At 35.4% G+C, this 18,010-nt stretch overlaps 1 protein-coding gene across 1 annotated transcript in view; it reads right to left on the reverse strand.

Annotated features, from left to right (window-relative positions):
• LRP1B (LDL receptor related protein 1B) overlaps positions 1-18,010 on the reverse strand; it is a 1,963,100-nt gene that overhangs the window by 31,957 nt on the left and 1,913,133 nt on the right. Inside the window, exon 86 of the mRNA XM_025404289.1 lies at positions 14,466-14,570. Coding sequence (XP_025260074.1) covers positions 14,466-14,570 — 105 coding nt within the window. The remainder of the gene's footprint in view (positions 1-14,465; positions 14,571-18,010) is intronic.

Here is an 18,010-nt window from a genome sequence, read left to right on the forward strand (position 1 = left end):
CGCCCGGCTAGTTTTTTGTATTTTTTTAGTAGAGACGGGGTTTCACCGTGTTAGCCAGGATGGTCTCGATCTCCTGACCTCGTGATCCGCCCGTCTCGGCCTCCCAAAGTGCTGGGATTACAGGCTTGAGCCACCGCGCCCGGCCGGCTTAAGTTTTTCTACTCCTTTAACACGATAGCTTTTTCTGCTACCATCCTAATGTGAAAAAAGGAGAAATAAAATATTTCCCTAAATTATGATAATATTAGCAATTATTAATCTATTTTTTATTCTTAAGCAAATGTTGCTGGTAAGCATATGAGTCTAATTCTTGTCTAGGAATTGTATAAAGTTAATTTAGTATCAAGTGCTAGGTTGAAGGTTAATTAATCTAATTTTATTGACTTGTTTAAGCATGGAAGATGAGCATGAAATAAACCTTTGTCGTTACAAATATCTGAAATATGAGGTTGTTTATAGCTGTAAAATCTAAGAAAAGTGGTCTAATAAAGACAAATTAATTTAAATGGATAAACAGTTAATAGTTATGCAAATAATATATAATGTATTGGGTTTGGTTTATTTGGTTATTCTGACCTATTATATTTAAGGCTAAGAATATGTCCCAAATCAAGGGAAAATAACGTGATGACATCAGAGCTGCTTGATAATAGCTGCCCGATATACAACTACATTAACTGTTTTTGTTAAGCAGTGCCACTTGTACCTCAAAGCACAAACTAGAGTTTAAACTTGGACAGAAAAATATGACATCTGTGTTCCTTTTGTTCCCCATGGCATGACTAGCATGGCGAACGCTAAAGTAACCTACAGCTTCTTACCTAGAATCATAAAGGATAGACATTGATGTGACAGTTTTTCTCTGCCTTTACTGCTCCAAAGACATGCACATTTCAGAATTTGTTCTTTGAAAATATGCCAAGGGGGAGAAAGCAAATCAGGGACATACAATGTCCTGACTTTTGAAATGTGGACAGCACTGGCTGCTGAAGTTGAATTGCTCAATATCCCTGCTGAAAAGTTGTAGTCTGTTTGAAATCACTGATGACAACTTCCTTAGGCTCTTCTTAAGCATTCTCTAAGGGGCCACAAGGTCACCGGTCCACATCGAGGAGTGCTGCTCAGCCTGACAGCAGGACCGGTGAAGAGCAAATTGGGCAGCCTCCTTTCTGCAAGGCCAATGTTTTGAGGAACCAAAGCCATAATTAGTTATCACAATATACAGAAATAATTCCTACTTTTCTAAAACTTGTGACAGAAACAGAACTCATTATCTTCCTCCCAAATGCTTTCCAACAAAGGCTTCTCCAATACCTGTGCATTTTCTTATGTATTACTCACCCTAAGGACTTGGAAAATAATGCTGAACACTTAATAAAATAATTAGATTGGAGCAATCACAAAACTAAAGAATATGACAAAGTGCTTAATTCAGATCACTCTCTAAATGAATGTCCCTTTGGTACTTACATATTCATCTTGCATCCTTCTGCCTTAAAAAATATCCACCCTAAAAATATAAGATCTAGTTCCTGCCCATATTTTCTAAGGTAACTGAAGGAGGACACCCTAAATAGAACTTGAGCTGTCTGTACATATTGTAGCCCCCTTCCCAGTCGTTATTACTGTCACTGTCATTGCACTACTAACCTTTCATTTATGCCAAATTTTACCTAATTTTTGAATAACAAGCACTTTTAAAAAATACTCTTATTTTATTGCTGGACCCCTAGAAGTTCAAATTATAGCAAGTTCTGATTATTTTGTTTCTCGTCTATTGCAGTGGTTTTAAAATTTTCATTTTGTGGGTTTACTACGTTGAAGACAATATTTTGTGTTCTTTAAATTGTTTTGAATGTTAAAAAATGTAATATATATAAAGAGACAGATGTCATTTACAATTTCCACATTAAGATGAGGAAAGAGGTTCAGAGAAGAACAATTGAGCAAATAAAACAATGTGGAGACCTGACAGTATAGACGGTCCTCTATACTGTTTTCTGTGCCTTGTTTACCATTAAACCCACTAGCCATTTTTTACTTGAAAAATCTTTGTCTTCCTTTACATTGCAAATTAAGAGTCATTATGAAATCTATTTTTTCAAACCCATGGGATCTTTTTCTATCAGATCACTGTGTCATTAAGACTTTTCTAAGACATTCATATAGCTGTGACACTTCATATTTCAAATGTTATCAGTGTTCCTCTACTGCTATAGAATGAATTTCAAACTCTAGCTAAGCATACCATATTCCCGAGAATTATTTCATGGTCTAATGTTATTGTCCAATACTATTTCAACAGCACCATTTATCTTACACCACTCAAATGCCTGAAGCACAGACTGTATTTCTCCTTGCCTCATCTTTTTCCTCAAATACACTCAGAGGCTCCAAAGGACGGAGGATATACCTGACTTTCCTCTTATTCTCCATCTGTTTTTGAGAGACAATCACAAAGTAAAAACACACAACAAACAAAGGCAAAGAAAAGAGAAAATGAAATAAACTAAGTTTTTCTAGTAAGTTAAGATATGGCATATTAAGCCTGTCTAGTTCTTTACTTAGAGATATTTAGTGTAAGTTCCAGAACACTCAGGAAACATCATATAATAGTTTTAGAAAGTATCATAGAGAGGCCGGGCGCGGTGGCTCAAGCCTGTAATCCCAGCACTTTGGGAGGCCGAGACAGGTGGATCACGAGGTCAGGAGATCGAGACCATCCTGGCTAATACGGTGAAACCCCGTCTCTACTAAAAAATACAAAAAACTAGCCGGGCGCGGTGGTGGGCGCCTGTAGTCCCAGCTACTCGGGAGGCTGAGGCAGGAGAATGGCGGGAACCCGGGAGGCGGAGCTTGCAGTGAGCTGAGATCCGGCCACTGCACTCCAGCCTGGGCGACAGAGCGAGACTCCGTCTCAAAAAAAAAAAAAGACAAAAAAAAAAGAAAGTATCATAGAGATGAGAAAACCGATCAAAAATAATAGTAAAATAAATCATTTTTCTATTATTTTCTGACTCTCCATTCTTTGAAAATTTATTAATGAAGGAAGATGTGTTATTATAATTGTGATAGAATGATAAGTGTATCATAAGCTGCCATACCCCATAATACAATACAGGAGCTAATAGTAATTATTTAACACTATTAAGAACATATTACATGGAGAATACATGCGACTTGTTGGGGTAAAATAGATAAATCAGACATAACCTCTTACTTGAAGTAATTTACAACCTGCTGGAGAGAAACAGACATCTAAATTTAAAGGAGCCATGGAATAGAACAGGCAGCATTCCCAGGCCAATTTCATAAAGTTATGTTTCATGTCCAAAGGCCACACACAGATAAGAGGACAATCGTAGCCATAAAATATGGAATATCATAGAGTAATGTGAGAAATGTAAAAACCGACGCGCACGCGCGCGCGCGCGCACACACACACACAGATGATGAAAGAAAGGAGATGATTTTATAAAGAACCATTTTCCCCAAAAAGATAAACAAAATACAGATGCCCATATAAATCTAAGCAAAAAAAAGAAAAAAAAAATGCAGGCAAAATGCTCACAGCAAGTTATTTTTAGTGTTTGTTTCAAACGAAGAAGTAGAACATAAAAACTAACATTGCTATCTTGTTTGTGACCACATGGAGAATTGTTCTTGCTATGGGCAAGAAGCAATAATATATATTATAAGGAGTGTCCTGGAGTTTTGCCATCCTGCCATTTCAAAAACACTGAGTGTCTGAACTGATGTGATTTCAGAAGCAATGTAATATTAAAGTTAGGTCTTTTGAGTTCTCCCTTTTCTGACATTTCAAATAATTTTAAAATGTTGTATTTTCTTCTATTTTTAAAAGAGAAAATTAATTACATAAAAATTATCTGTACAAATTAAACATTACCCAAATTCCAGCAATAAGATATGTCATTGTTAACATTTCTATGTACTGCCTTTAATACTTTTCTCTGTGTATGTACACGTGTATTATACATAGATATATACACATTTGTCATATATATGTATATATTAATATATGTATATGTGTGTATATATACCTTTTATAAGATTGGGTCATATGCTTTACATATACTACATTATTGGCCACAACTTTGTGGTGACTATTCCTACCTTTGTATTTATTGTTTTTGATTTGTTTCTGGGACGAAAATCCCTTTCCCTATATAGCCAGATGGCCCATTCCCACCTTTACTTAAGGTCTTCATGCAAATACCATCATCTCAGGGAGGCTTTCACTGGCAATCCTAATATTAGATTTCAAATCTCCCCTCAAAATTCCATATCCCTCTTTTCTGCTCTGGTTTTCTCTTAACAGCTTTTAACATTATTAACATACTGAACAATATCGTAAACATTTATTTTCTTTATTTTCTGTCCTCACCCTCTTAGACATGAAGTTCCACAAAGTCAATTTTTCTTTTTGTGTCTGTTTTGTTCACTGATATGTCCTCTAGTGAATAGCATAGTGTCTGGTATAGAGTAGTTGGTCAGTAAATATCTGTTGATGAATGGATATAAGAAGAGAATATTGGTACTGTAATATTTATATGTATAAATATATTTAAATTACATATATGTATAAATATAGATAAAATATATTATATATATTTTAATCTCACCAGGTAATGTATGAACAAGGTAAGGAACAGAAAGCTGAGATTCTAATTCTTATAGTCTGTGGGTCTACTGGCATAGGGATTTATAATAAGAAAGAGGTGAAAAGGATGATTCTTTCTTCTGTAGTTGGGCATAATTTTGGCTACTTACATACCTAGACATACACTGCCATGTTATTTTAGAGCAGGAGGGAAATAAATCATGAAATCATAAAGGAAAATTAAACAGAAATATGTATTTTTGACTCAAGAATGTTATGACTAGCTCCTCAATGTTAACAACAGTGTTAACAATAGGTTTTCTGTTACTCATTAATTTTGTTGCTAGTAAAATCTTTGTCTTTTCACTGTCTACATAAGTATTTTAGAGAAATTTGGGAAAAAATTGTATCTGGGACTGTGATTCTGGCCCAAGCTGTAACCATTTCTAGACAAAATCCAAATAGAACTCACATTTAAATACATGAACCTCATAGTTTTATAGTATTCTCAATTAGTCCAAATCCATTATTTTACAGACAAGGGAAATGGGACACACAGAGGGGATGTAACTTGCCCAAAGAGACAGTGAGCTTGAATTGATAACAGTGGACATATTTCTAATTCTTAGTGTTAGTTCAGAAAATTAATGATATGAGTACTCAGACATTTATGTAAATGTACAGAAGTTTATATCCTAGAAAAAAGTAGTAAAAAATGAACACATACACACCTAATTACTGAATGATACGGTGTTGGTTAAAGTAGGGAAAATGCAGATAATGGAACACTGAGCACCCATTAAAACTAAAAGCATTTAATTATACAAATTAATATGCAACGCTGTTCATAATGTATAGTAAATAAACATAAGAGTGTGTATCATAGGGTCTCATTTTTTAGTATATTATCTGCAAAAGTATATTTACATAGACACACTTAGAGGAACTGAACAGAAACCAAAATAACAGTGGGTAATACTAGGAAACGTGGATATTGTAAGAAATTCTCAGAATTGCTAATTTTTTATTTCTAAAAAAGTTTATGGTCTCATAAATAATAAAATAGGGAAGGTGAATTTAATACTGGCTTTGAAAATTTGTTTTTTTAAATTATAGTATGCGAGGAAATAGTTTATATTATTCTCTGTTCGAATGGAGAAAGAATTGAGTTAGGTGCCTTTAGGTATATAGAGAACCTTTAGTAATTTCTCAGAAGAATTAGTATTAAAAAATCAGAAGAAAATGAAATATGTACAAAAATACAGACTTTTAATTTTTGCTACTTGACTACAATGACAAAACTTTAGCCAGGAGCTTCTTGGGAAAATAGAAGCTATAGTATGGAATGCCCAAGGAAACTCCAGCAAGTTACCTCAATAAAACCGTATATCACAGTGATACACCTTCAACATTTAAAAATAAAAGCTAGTTTTAATAACAAAGTCATGCAGAAATAAAAAAGACCTAGTGTCACTAAGCACAGATTTTAAGATTAGTTGTATCTGTCCCCACATAGCATTTCTTTCCTATGGAAGTTTTTATATGTGCATACTAGTATGATCATCTTAAAGAGGAAGAAACTAAGGTTTGGAGAGGCTAACAGGCTTTACCAGCAGTAATGGAGGAATATGTATCTGAATCCAGGGAAGTCTGAATCCAGAACTTGAATTCTTTCCTGTTAATGTTTCTTCTTGCGGAATCAACAGAACTTCTTTACTGTCTGGCTCACCTTTGATAGTGAAGATACTGGTCAATAAATTATTCCCTCTAGTGTTGTCAACATAGGAGACTGATGTGAGCAGAATATAAATTTAAATATGCATTCAAAATCCAGAAAACAGGAGGAATACTTCTAAAGCGAGGAGTCCCTGACCTCCTCACTCTCCTCTACTATGTCCCTTTGTGAATGCCAAGCACTGGTGATTTACATCTAGGAGAAGTTTATTCGTACATTTCCATATCTCCTTAGTCGTCAGTGGTAGGAGTCTGTAAGGGGAGTGGTCGCTGTGCTGCGGAGGATATATAACCAAAAAGAGGCTATGCAAATGTGCAAAAACCGATAAAAAATATGCTTATTTGTTTTATTTTTGAGATAACATTGCCCAGGCTGAAATGCAGTGAAGCAATCACAACTAACTGCAGCCTCAACTTCCCCAGCTCAGGTGATCCTCCTAGATCAGTCTCCCAAGTAGCTAGGACCATAGGCGCACACCACCATGCCTGGCTATATATCTATATCTATATCTATATCTATATCTATATCTATATCTATATCTATCTATCTATCTATCTATCTATCTATATAATTTTTTTTTTTTTTTTTGAGACGGAGTCTCGCTCTGTCGCCCAGGCTGGAGTACAGTGGCACAATCTCCGCTCACTGCAAGCCCTGCCTCCTGGGTTCACGCCATTCTCCTGCCTCAGCCTCCTGAGTAGCTGGGACTACAGGTGCCCTCCACCTCGCCCGGCTAATTCTTTCGTATTTTTATTAGAGACGGGGTTTCACCATGTTAGCCAGGATGGTCTCCATCTCCTGACCTCGTGATCCTCCCGCCTCGGCCTCCCGAAGTGATGGGATTACAGGTGTCAGTCACCGCTCCGGGCCCATGCCTGGCTAATTTTTTATCTTTTTTTGTAGAGATGGGCCAACTTTTGCCATTTTGCTCAGGCTGGGCCTGAACTTCTGAGCTCTAGTGATCCGCCTACCTAGGTATCCCAAAGTGCTGTGGTTATAGGCATGAGCCACCACACCTGGTCTGAAAATATGTTCTTAATAGACTGGCCACCAGTGGATTTGCCAGCCAAACAGCATCTGGTGACACATCAAAAATCCAGCGGTCTTCCTTCATTTTGCCCTTTCTCTGACCCCTTTAGTACAAATGGCAGCAGTTATGCTGAGGTGGTTGAATCCATGAGCCACACCTATAATCCTTTATAACAAATGACTGTTCAGTCCTACCCTTGATTTCTTCTTCAAAACATACTTTCTACTTAATTTTGCAACATGACGAGGCTGAGAATTTTCTAAATTTTCAATTTCACTTAACAATTCCTTCAGTTTATCTTTCCCCTCTCATTGTTTACTATCAGCAGCAAGGAGAAACCAGGCCATGACTTTCACATTTTGCATAGTCTCTGCTAAATGTAAAATTAATCACTTGCAATTTCTACCTTCCACAAAACACTAGACAGAACGGAGTTCAGTGGAGCTCTTTGTCACCTTTTAACAAAGATTACCTTTCCTCTGGTTTCCAAAAACATGTGCCCCCTTTCTGAGCCTTCACCAGAAGTAACTTTAATATCCAATAATCTCTTAAAAGTAATTGAGGCTTTTTTTTTTTTTTTTTTTTTTTTTATCCACATGTCCCTCAACATTCTGCCATCTTCTTCCCATTACCCAACTCCAAAGCCACAGTCACATTTTTCGGTATTTGTTACAGCAGCACCACAATTCTGGTATCAGAATATTCATTAGTTTGCTATGGCTGCCATAAAAGTCACAAAGACTGGGTGGCTTACACAACAGAAGTTTATCTTCTCAAAAGCTGGAAGGCTGGGATTGAGGTGTCAGCACATTTTGGTCTCTTTTGAGTCCTCTCTTCTTGGCTTACAGAGAGCTGCCTTCACATGGTCTGTTCATTCACAAGGTCATCGCTGTGTGTACAATGTGTCTGATACCTCCCTCTCTGTTCTTATCACTCTTCTTACAAAGACACCAGTCAAATTGGATTTGGAATCACCATAATGAAACATTTTTTTTGTTTTGTTTTTTGGGTTTTTTGTTTTTGTTTTGTTTTTGCATTTCAGCCAGGGCAAAACAGAGTCTTGCCCTGTCGCCCAGGCTGGAGTGCAATGGCGCAGTCTCAGCTCACTGCAACCTCCGCCTCCTGGCTTCAAGCCATTTTCCTGCCTTAGCCTCCCAAGTAGCTAGGACTACAGGCATGCACCATCATGCCTGTATAATTTTTGTATTTTTAGTAGGGATAGGGTTTCACCATGTTGACCAGGTTAGTCTTGAACTACGTTGGCCAGGCTAGTCTTGAACTACTGACATCAAGTGATCCGCCTGTCTTGGCATGCCAAAGTGCTGGGATTACAGGTGTGAGCCACCACACCTGGCCATTTTAAACTCAATCACCTCTTCAAAGGCCCTATCTCCAAATACAGTCCCATTCCAAGATACTGGGTATCAGGTCTTCAACATATGAATTCAGGGAGAGGGAGGCACAATTCAGCCCATAAAATGAAAAAAAAAAGCCTATATATATGTATATATGTACATATATACACACATATGTATATACACACATATATGTTATATGTATATACACATATATGTTACATGTATAACATGTATATACATATATGTTATTTTCTCACTGAAATTTAATTTATTTAGTTTGAGATCTTAACTCCAATCAGTATTTACTATTCACTAGCTATGTGCCACACAAAGGGATATCTGAGGTGAGACGAATGAGATAATAAGGGTTAACTAGGAAAAAAAGGTAGGAGACACATTTGGGTTCAGTGAGCTATTTGAGCATAGACACTTAAGTGTGGAATGGTGCTGTGTTATGCAGTGAGTATATGTGTGTGTGTGCCTGTGTTCATGTTAATAAGATAGTAGTAGTGGGGCAGGTAGGGTAATTACATTTCTTTAATTTCGGAGCATGAAATCTATTGTGGATATTGCTGAGAAGTAATGCTGGGGAGGTAAGTTTCCAAAAAAAAAAAAAAAAAAAAAAAACCTTAAATTCAATGTAATAATAGTCTAACACTAGGGAGAAATCTTAGAAGGTAGGAAGGCATGGTCAAGTTATGATTGAGTTCAATAATTCTTCACAGTAGTAGTGATTTCTATAGCTCACAATAAAACGTATTTAATAGTACAAACATTGTCAAAATAACATTCTATTTTTTTAAAAAAAATACATTGTTTTTATATTATTTAATGTATCTACTTTAATAAATGTAAAAAGGTCCCACAAATAAATGCTAAAAAAGACTAGTTTTTATTATTTTTTCTAGGCTTCTCTTGGAGTTTTCTTTTTATTCCACACATAATTATAAGTAAAAATGACCATCAGGAGACAAAGTGAATCCTTTCAAGGAACAAATTCATTCCTTAAATTGAAGGCTATAGTAATAACATTTCTATGTGAAAAAAACTATCACCTTCATAGATCTGGATACTATATGGATAGTCCAAAAGTGCATAAGTTTTGCACAATTCAAATAGTTTTTCAATCTATGAAGAAAATAAAAATATATCACCAGCAAAACTAAAGCAAGCACTATATTGTATCTCTGAAAGCAATGTCTGTTTCCTGTAAAGGTTTTTAGATGAAACAGTGCATACTCACTTTTCATTAACAATACATGACCACTGCCAATTGATATCCGTGACTAAAAACTATTTCCAAAATTCTCCTCTGGTGAGGAGAATTGACCACTAGAAAGATATCTGAGGATTTCATATTCCATTAGCTGGACTCTTTTTTTTTTTTATTGTCCATGATCATTGACACTTTATTTTACATTTTACTTATACTCATTTACATTTTAGTACCATGTGATTTATAAATATCCCAGGTAAAACAAGGGCAATCTTACATATTCTGGAAATTTCAAATCTGAGAATATGAGTGTGAAATCCTCCTGAACCATCTCTCTCTCCTTCCCAGGTCCTAATAGCAGGCCTTGAACAGTGCAAAACAGTCTTCTTAAATACATTAGTCTTTCTTGTCATAAAAATATTTTCCTCTAGATACTACTTACTGTTTTTTTTTTCATTTAATTCATAACCGAGTTTTCAGAAAATAATCTACATTTTTCACAACTTCTTCTCCTTTCAATTATTTAACTATAATCTGGTTTCTATCTCTATAGTGCTTCCAAAACATCTTTCACAATGGCTGTCTAACTGAGAAATCCAATAAACCACTTATAACACTTGTCCTCTTTGAACTGTCTGGAGTTGACACTCATTGGCACTCTATTCCTTTGATTTGTAGGAATCTACTCTTCAGTAAATCTCCCTCAACTTCTAAATCTTCTCCTTTACTTTTGTTGATTCCTGTTTGAGACAGCAGCAAATAGTGGTATTTCTGAGGGTTCCAACCTTAATTTTCTAATCCTCTTTCCATAAACCGACTCTTGTGTCCTGGTATAAAATGTACCTAATAAACTGTCCCCAATATATCTCTTGAGCCTTCTCTTCTCCTGTTGTGCATATAACCTTTTTGTATTCTCAGCTACCTTTATCTTTTATTTTTAGACCTATTCTCCTTTGATTGTGCTATACCCTCTTTTGAAAAAAGATTTTCAATCCCTTCTTTCCTATAAACCTACAATATGTTTTCTAAAAATGCTGTGAAAATGTGTCTTCATGTATAAAGCCTCCCACTCTCCCACTAGGAATCATTCATTCATCTCTATTCAATTGTTTTCCCAGAGCACTTTGGTCATATTTCTATTATAATAATTATCAAATGATATTTTAATTTTCTAAAAGCGATTCATCTTCCCAAAATGAATTTTAAGTTCCTCTAAAGTAAAAACTATTGAGATAGTTACAGCATAAAGACTGCAATGCAGTGTAAGAATTTTAACCAGGGTACGGACTTTAGAATTGAACAGGACTGGTCTGAGTCTCAGACCCCTTCCTAGTGTGTGACCTTAATGTTGTAATCTATGAAAACGGAATAACAATTAGATAATAATAATACTTATGGTTAACAGTCTACACACATAAAATGTGTATAGGGCTTAACACAGTACATGGTACAGAGTATTTGCTAGGTCAGTTTTAGCTGTCATTGACTTCAAAATTTTACAGAGACTCACTCATCATAGATTATTACTAAATATTTAGTAAAGGAATTGATGAATAAACAATAACAGAGTGTAATTCTTCCTTGCTTCTTATATAGTTTAAGTAGGTGAGGAATGCAGTAGAGTCGTCTTCAGTATCTGTGGGGAACTGGTTCCAAGACTTTCCTTGGATACCAAAATCTTTGGATGCTCAAGTACCAGATAAAAAATATGGCATCGTATTTGCATATAAGCTATGCACACCCTCCGCTATATGTGTAACATCTCCAGATTATTTATCATACCTAATACAATGTAAATGCTATGTAAATAGTTGTTTTGCTGTATTATTTAGAGAATAACAACTTGGGAAATTCTGCACAGAAAAATTTGGAAAGAAAAAGTCTGTATGGGGTCAGCACAGACACAATTTTTCTTTCCAAATACTTCTGATTTGCACTTGGTTGAGTCCACAAATGTGGAGTGTAGGGATATAGAGGGTTGATTGTATACACATTATGCCCACTATCAGAATAGATTTTAAGGCATAGAAGACCAAGGTACACACATTTCCAAAGATACAAACAGAGATAGAGACACAAGCACACCAAAGTAGGAGAGGTTGCTCTAAACTCCCACAATTAATATATTTTTTTCCTGGTTGTGTTTATCAGTTAGGCCAATTATTTTTAAACTGTATGACTTTGATGATACTTAGTAAGAGCACAAAGTGGAAAAAAAAAATCAATGTGGGCTGCTACACCCGTGAGAGATTTTTATTCTCGTAACACAGGTACGTTCTCTGGACAGGGAGTCATCCTGAGATCTATTTTTGGGTGGGAAAGGTGGGCCTGAAATGGATATATTTTGCCCAGAATTAGTGAGACAGGGGCAGGACAAATGAAGACTGGGATTCAGAGGAAGCATTACTGGTGTTCTAAAATAGAAATAAAGTAAGTACTTGAATCAATTTTTGGCCAAGGAGAACCTTAGACATACTAACTCTGAAATATTAATGAATCTATTGTTCTCTTCATTCTTTTCTCTTGTTGCGATACCCAAGTTCAAGCCCTAATCACTTGTTAATTGAAGTGTGGTCAAATCTTTTGATGTAGAGTCCCTGTGGGTGATCTACAAGACTTTCCTTTATATGCCAACAAGTATCACCTTCACCACAAAACTCCTTCAGCTCAAGCCTCTGCCTCAAGTCTCAGCAACTCATTATGAATAAAATAGTAGCATTTTGGTAATAAAATATCTGAATTTTAATACAATTGTGCTTTAAAACCACTACTAGGTACTTTGAGATTACTGGAAGTGATCAGATTCCAATCAGGGCTACTTATTATGACACTGGTTATTAAGGATTATATGCCAGATATGATTGATCTCTAAAGGTCAAAGGCACAATGCAAAAATAATTTCCATTGTGATGAACATTGACAGTTAACTCAAAGGTGATCCTAGAAATTTCTCAGAGGAGATGAGTTTACTTTGCATATATGTTCAAAACACTACAAACTGAATCAAGAAAGAATGATTTAAAGTATTAAGAAACAAAGTTTCTGAAAATTTTTCAGACTGTAAAAAAGGTCTTACTCTAAGACTTCATCTGTAAAGAGGGTCTTACTGATGAAGGTAGGGCAGTTCTCAGTAAAATTTTGGAAAACAAAATATAGCACTTCATCTGTGTTTGAAATAAAAAGTCAGTTACTAAATAAAAATTAGCATTCCGAATATAGTATACAGAAATAGTCTTAAAACACCTGCTTCTGTACTTCTCTAATTAAAAGCTACTCTTTTCTAGCAAATGTATTTTTATTAAACAGTTCCACGAGCTTTTACATGTATTATATTTCTAGACACTCTAGCAGTCTGTGGTGCACACACTTGTTGGTGAGTGAAGCAAAGGTTAAGTGTGTATGACACAGATGAGCTCCGAGATTAAGTATACTCTGTGAAATGCATGTGGATGTTCATGATTTAAACCAATGAACTGTGGCCTGAAATGATGTCACACGAAGCGCAGCGGTAAGTGGAAGGTTAAACCTACTTGCATCTCGGCTCATTAAACGCAGTTAAAGTGCAAATCCCCTCATTCTGACAGTAGTGATCACAAGGGTTCTCTTTCTGGTCACAGCGCTGACTTTTAAACCCCACAGAGCATCTGCAGAATTTCAGTAAAATACAGCTAAATAAAGCATCTGACTTTTTTGTTGCTAAATATGTTTTAAATTCATTTCATACAGAGATAGTAACATTTGAACGAAAGGTTCCAGATACGCTCACTTCTCTCTCAAACACACTCATCACATGCTACTCTGACAAGGTCGGGAGCGGGATGCAGATGTGGGTTATACGTGGGCATCATCCTTCCAGTCAAACAGTGATGAAACTCCCAACAGTGACCATGTAATCTGAATGATTTTATTTCAAATTATCCACTCTGGATAATCAGATCATGGAGGGGGGAAAATATTAAATTCCAGATTTTCTCAGGAGCACTATAGATATATCCAATATTTTTCCTAGGTGTTGAGAAACTCAGACACTCAAGTTATTCTAAAGCAGTCAGGGGCTTAATAGGTTTACATAATAAAACAGTCTAAGCCTCATACAAACATCAAATAGCATTATACATTTGAAAGAATATTACATGTTCTTTTGAAAAAAATGGCCATAAGTACCAAAGGATTCATAAAAGATGATTATCTCTGGGCTTCACATATGAGAATAAGGTCAATAGAATTATTACACTTTTCTCTGGCATTTCCAAGTTCAAAGGTCTATGCATGTCTGAAATGGTATGATGCTAAGAACAGAATGAGCTCTTCCTCATGAAATCATTAGCAATTTGATGAAAGAGGAGATTCTGCAGCACGTGAGCTGATGAGGGACAATACTTGATCAGAGATGTCCATGAAACACTCATTTAAAATTACCCCAGGAAAGGAGAATAATAGAACGGGGATTTCATGTACATACAAAGGCTTATTATAAAATGCCCATGACTTGATTAAATACTCACAGACACACAGGTACATTTGTCTCCGGGTCCAGCTGGCATGTGCCACCATTGTAACAGTAGCCATCACATAACTGACAGCTAGAGGCAATCTTTCCATTAGTGCAGCTGCAACAACAAAGAAAAAAAATTTCATTGTTATTGGCAACATTATTGCTGAAAACTGACATAAACTCTCTGTGGATGAGAATATTCATCATATAGGAGAGATGGAGTGGCTGGTTAAAAGGAAGTTTTCAGGATGTCTGACTCACTAGAGGCAGTTTTTATTTAATTTATGTTAGAATGATGCCATAAAATTTTCCTTCTGATAATTTTCAAATTTTCAACCAGTTCATTTAATATAAACATTTGAGCAAAAAATATACTCTAATGTCTATCATTTACACTTCCGGGGGACATTAGCATCAATGTCTTGTTGCTTTTTCATGTAAGTAGGGTTTGGTGACGTCTGTGTGAATGATAAACCACATGATCAAGTACTCTGGAAAAAAGTGCTTTAGCTTTTCTTCTAAAGTGGAAAATCTGTTTCAAAGAATGCTAGGACTTTTAGACCCCACATTTCAGAAGAAAGTGGAGGGTTATCCTGTAGCCACTTTTATTCCACTGTTTCTCTTTGAATATGTATTGTAACTAATGTCGAACTATTTTTATTCTAACATAAAAAACATGGAGTAGTTCATAACAACAACAACAACAGCAAAAAATCAGTTATATTATACGGGCAATGTGCAACATGACAACAAAGTAATAAGACAGGCTTTCTTGAAACTTACCAAAATGTTTCTAAGTTTAAAGTCACATCGCATGTTAGCGATAAGAATAACTAACTACTGCTACATCGTAAAAATAAACATAATAATACTAGGAAAAACACAGATTTTTTTACTTGCCATGTTACATTTTTTAAATAAATACTCAAACAATTAGATTGGACAGTGAAAACTGTTGAGTGAATGCAGAAATGTGCATCAACATTTCAAACTATCCAGGGACCTACTCTGTGGGTCAAAACCAGAATTAACAGCAGATCATGCTGGCAATTCTGAATATGTGGTCATGTCAGTATTAGCTGCTATGAAACAATCAATGGTATCACAGTGCACCTGGACATAACCTTGACAAAATAATCCGGCTACAATATCGCTTGATCACTTTGATCCTCTCCACGATGGATATCTGTTGTAGTACGTCTGTCATAGGGTGATTTCTAATGATAGGTGAGATGCCTAAAAATAATTGGTTGGCATATAGTTTATTTATTCTGTGCATGTTCATTTGACCTCATGTGGGTCGTGCAGCTACTGAAAATTCCCTCAACTGCTTTTAACATTCATTGGTATTTAATCTGAAGATATTTCTGAAAAGCTTAGATTGTGAAATCACATTTCTTTTCAAGATAAACAAGAGCAGTGAGCAGTGTAACTATGTATAAGATGTGAAATAAAGATATAGGGAAACAGAACAAGACATAGAGAAGGGGAGGGTGGTCTCAAGTTTGTACAAAGACTATCCCATCCTTTATAACCTATAGAGGCACCCTAATATGGATGCAGTGAATTAATAAGCAATCAGTGGTATTGGTGTCTGATAGACTAAGTGCATCTAAGGGACTTTTACTTGTCCTCCGTGCCCAGCCTCTTTGAAAATCCTAAGGTCAAAAAATTAGTTTCTTGTTTTATCAAAGGAACGGCCTCAAAAGGGAAAATTAGCTCATTATACATTAAATGATTTCCTACAAAAAAAAAAAATAAAGAAAACTGTATAACAAATCTCATCTAAAAGAGACAAAAAAAACCCCTAATTGATTGCTTTGAAACCTCGGCTTCCAATGGATACAGAATATGTTGCCTCTTTTTCCTTCTAAAGTTTTTGTTTGAATCCTAAATTGAAGATAGAAATTTGTAGACATTTTAAACGTGAAATACAAATAGTTTAAATCATTACAATACATCAAAGAATGCAGCTCATATTTCATAATAATTTTCTTTTTAGAGGCATTCAGCACACATGCACGCACACACACACACACACACACACACACACAGAATATGTGATGTATCATTTTCCAAAAGTTAATTACTAGTTATTCAGTCCACACAAATAATTCCCATGGCAATGCTCATCAAAAAGACATAATTTAGGTTATTCAAGATTATGATCGAGTCTTTCCTTACCAGTATTCACTTTGATTTCCTGAAAAGAGAAAATTATGCAATTGGCTCTGTTTTAAAGATTATACTCACTATACTTGATAGAGTACCTGTTCTACTTAACAGTTCATAGGCTGTTCATTAGAAACACAACTGCCTATTTGTAATCACAAATATACTTGATGGCTTGAATTTTCCTAATTAAGTAAAAATGATTAATTTTATTGCAATTTTGTTTTACTATCTGTTCTTTACCTATGAAACAGAAATTCCAACAGCACCGTAACTTCATTTTAATGCTAATATGAAAAGTATCATAGAAATAAAAACGAACTTTAATCTTCTAACACATTTCAGAAAATCTAAAGAATTATGTTTGTATTGTCATGTTCAAGTGTTATATAGCCTGTTTAATAAATCAAGTATTACTATACTCCCTATTGTAAAAGTTCCACTATCTCCTCATTGTTAGCAATTGTTATTTATCCATTCTTACATATACATTTCCAAAAAGACCATTTAAAAAACACAAACTCTTATGCTGCACCTCAATAGCCTGCTCATTGTGAGAATCTGGTGTTTCTGTTTAGGGGAAGGCATTTTTGACTGGATAACAAGCGATACTGAGGGGCCCTGAGCTCTGCCCTTTCTTCCTTACATAAAGGGAAGAGGCTCTGCACATTCACATGAGCTTTTCCAAGGTAAGATGAGTAGGAAACTTTGGCTAACACCATTTCTCATATGATAGCCCATGATCTCTGGGGTAAGTGGAATAGAATTGTAAAGAAGATTCCGTAGCTTATCCTGATATGGTGCACAGGACATAGAGAACAATGTACACTCACTAATTGAAATACAGTTCTGTCATGCTACAGTTTCATCACAAAGAACAAATGAGCTTTATGAGGAAACATGATTTGGATAGTTTATATGAAAGTGTGTTTCACTTTTATGCACTTATCCAAGGCAGATATTTATATATCAATCATATTTTCAATTACTTTACTAAAAAATGTACTTTCAAATATCCCAATTTTGCAGGTTTGCGTAAATGTCATTCATAATGATAATACAAATCATATTTAGAGTAAATTCTAAAATGAGAGTAAATAAAAAATGTTGATGTTGTTTGTAATAAAATTTTATTGGGCCTTGTTTGGCAGAGCAACATAACTCATCTGGCACCCTTGGCGAGCTCTCAGTGGAAGCTGTGACATGGACACTTTATGGCATGCTTTCCTATCTCATATTCTTATTTATTATACTCCCAAGCAAGGCAAGTGATAGAGTCCAGTCCTTTATAAGCCCTTCCTTTAAAAAGCTGTTATAAGAGGTCTGGAGTGAGGATTGATCTCTAACCTCAGTGGCATAGACTTGTTTCACAATAGAAACTGA

The sequence above is a fragment of the Theropithecus gelada genome, chromosome 12, assembly GCF_003255815.1.
Source record: "Theropithecus gelada isolate Dixy chromosome 12, Tgel_1.0, whole genome shotgun sequence".
Classification (NCBI taxonomy): Eukaryota; Metazoa; Chordata; class Mammalia; order Primates; family Cercopithecidae; genus Theropithecus; species Theropithecus gelada.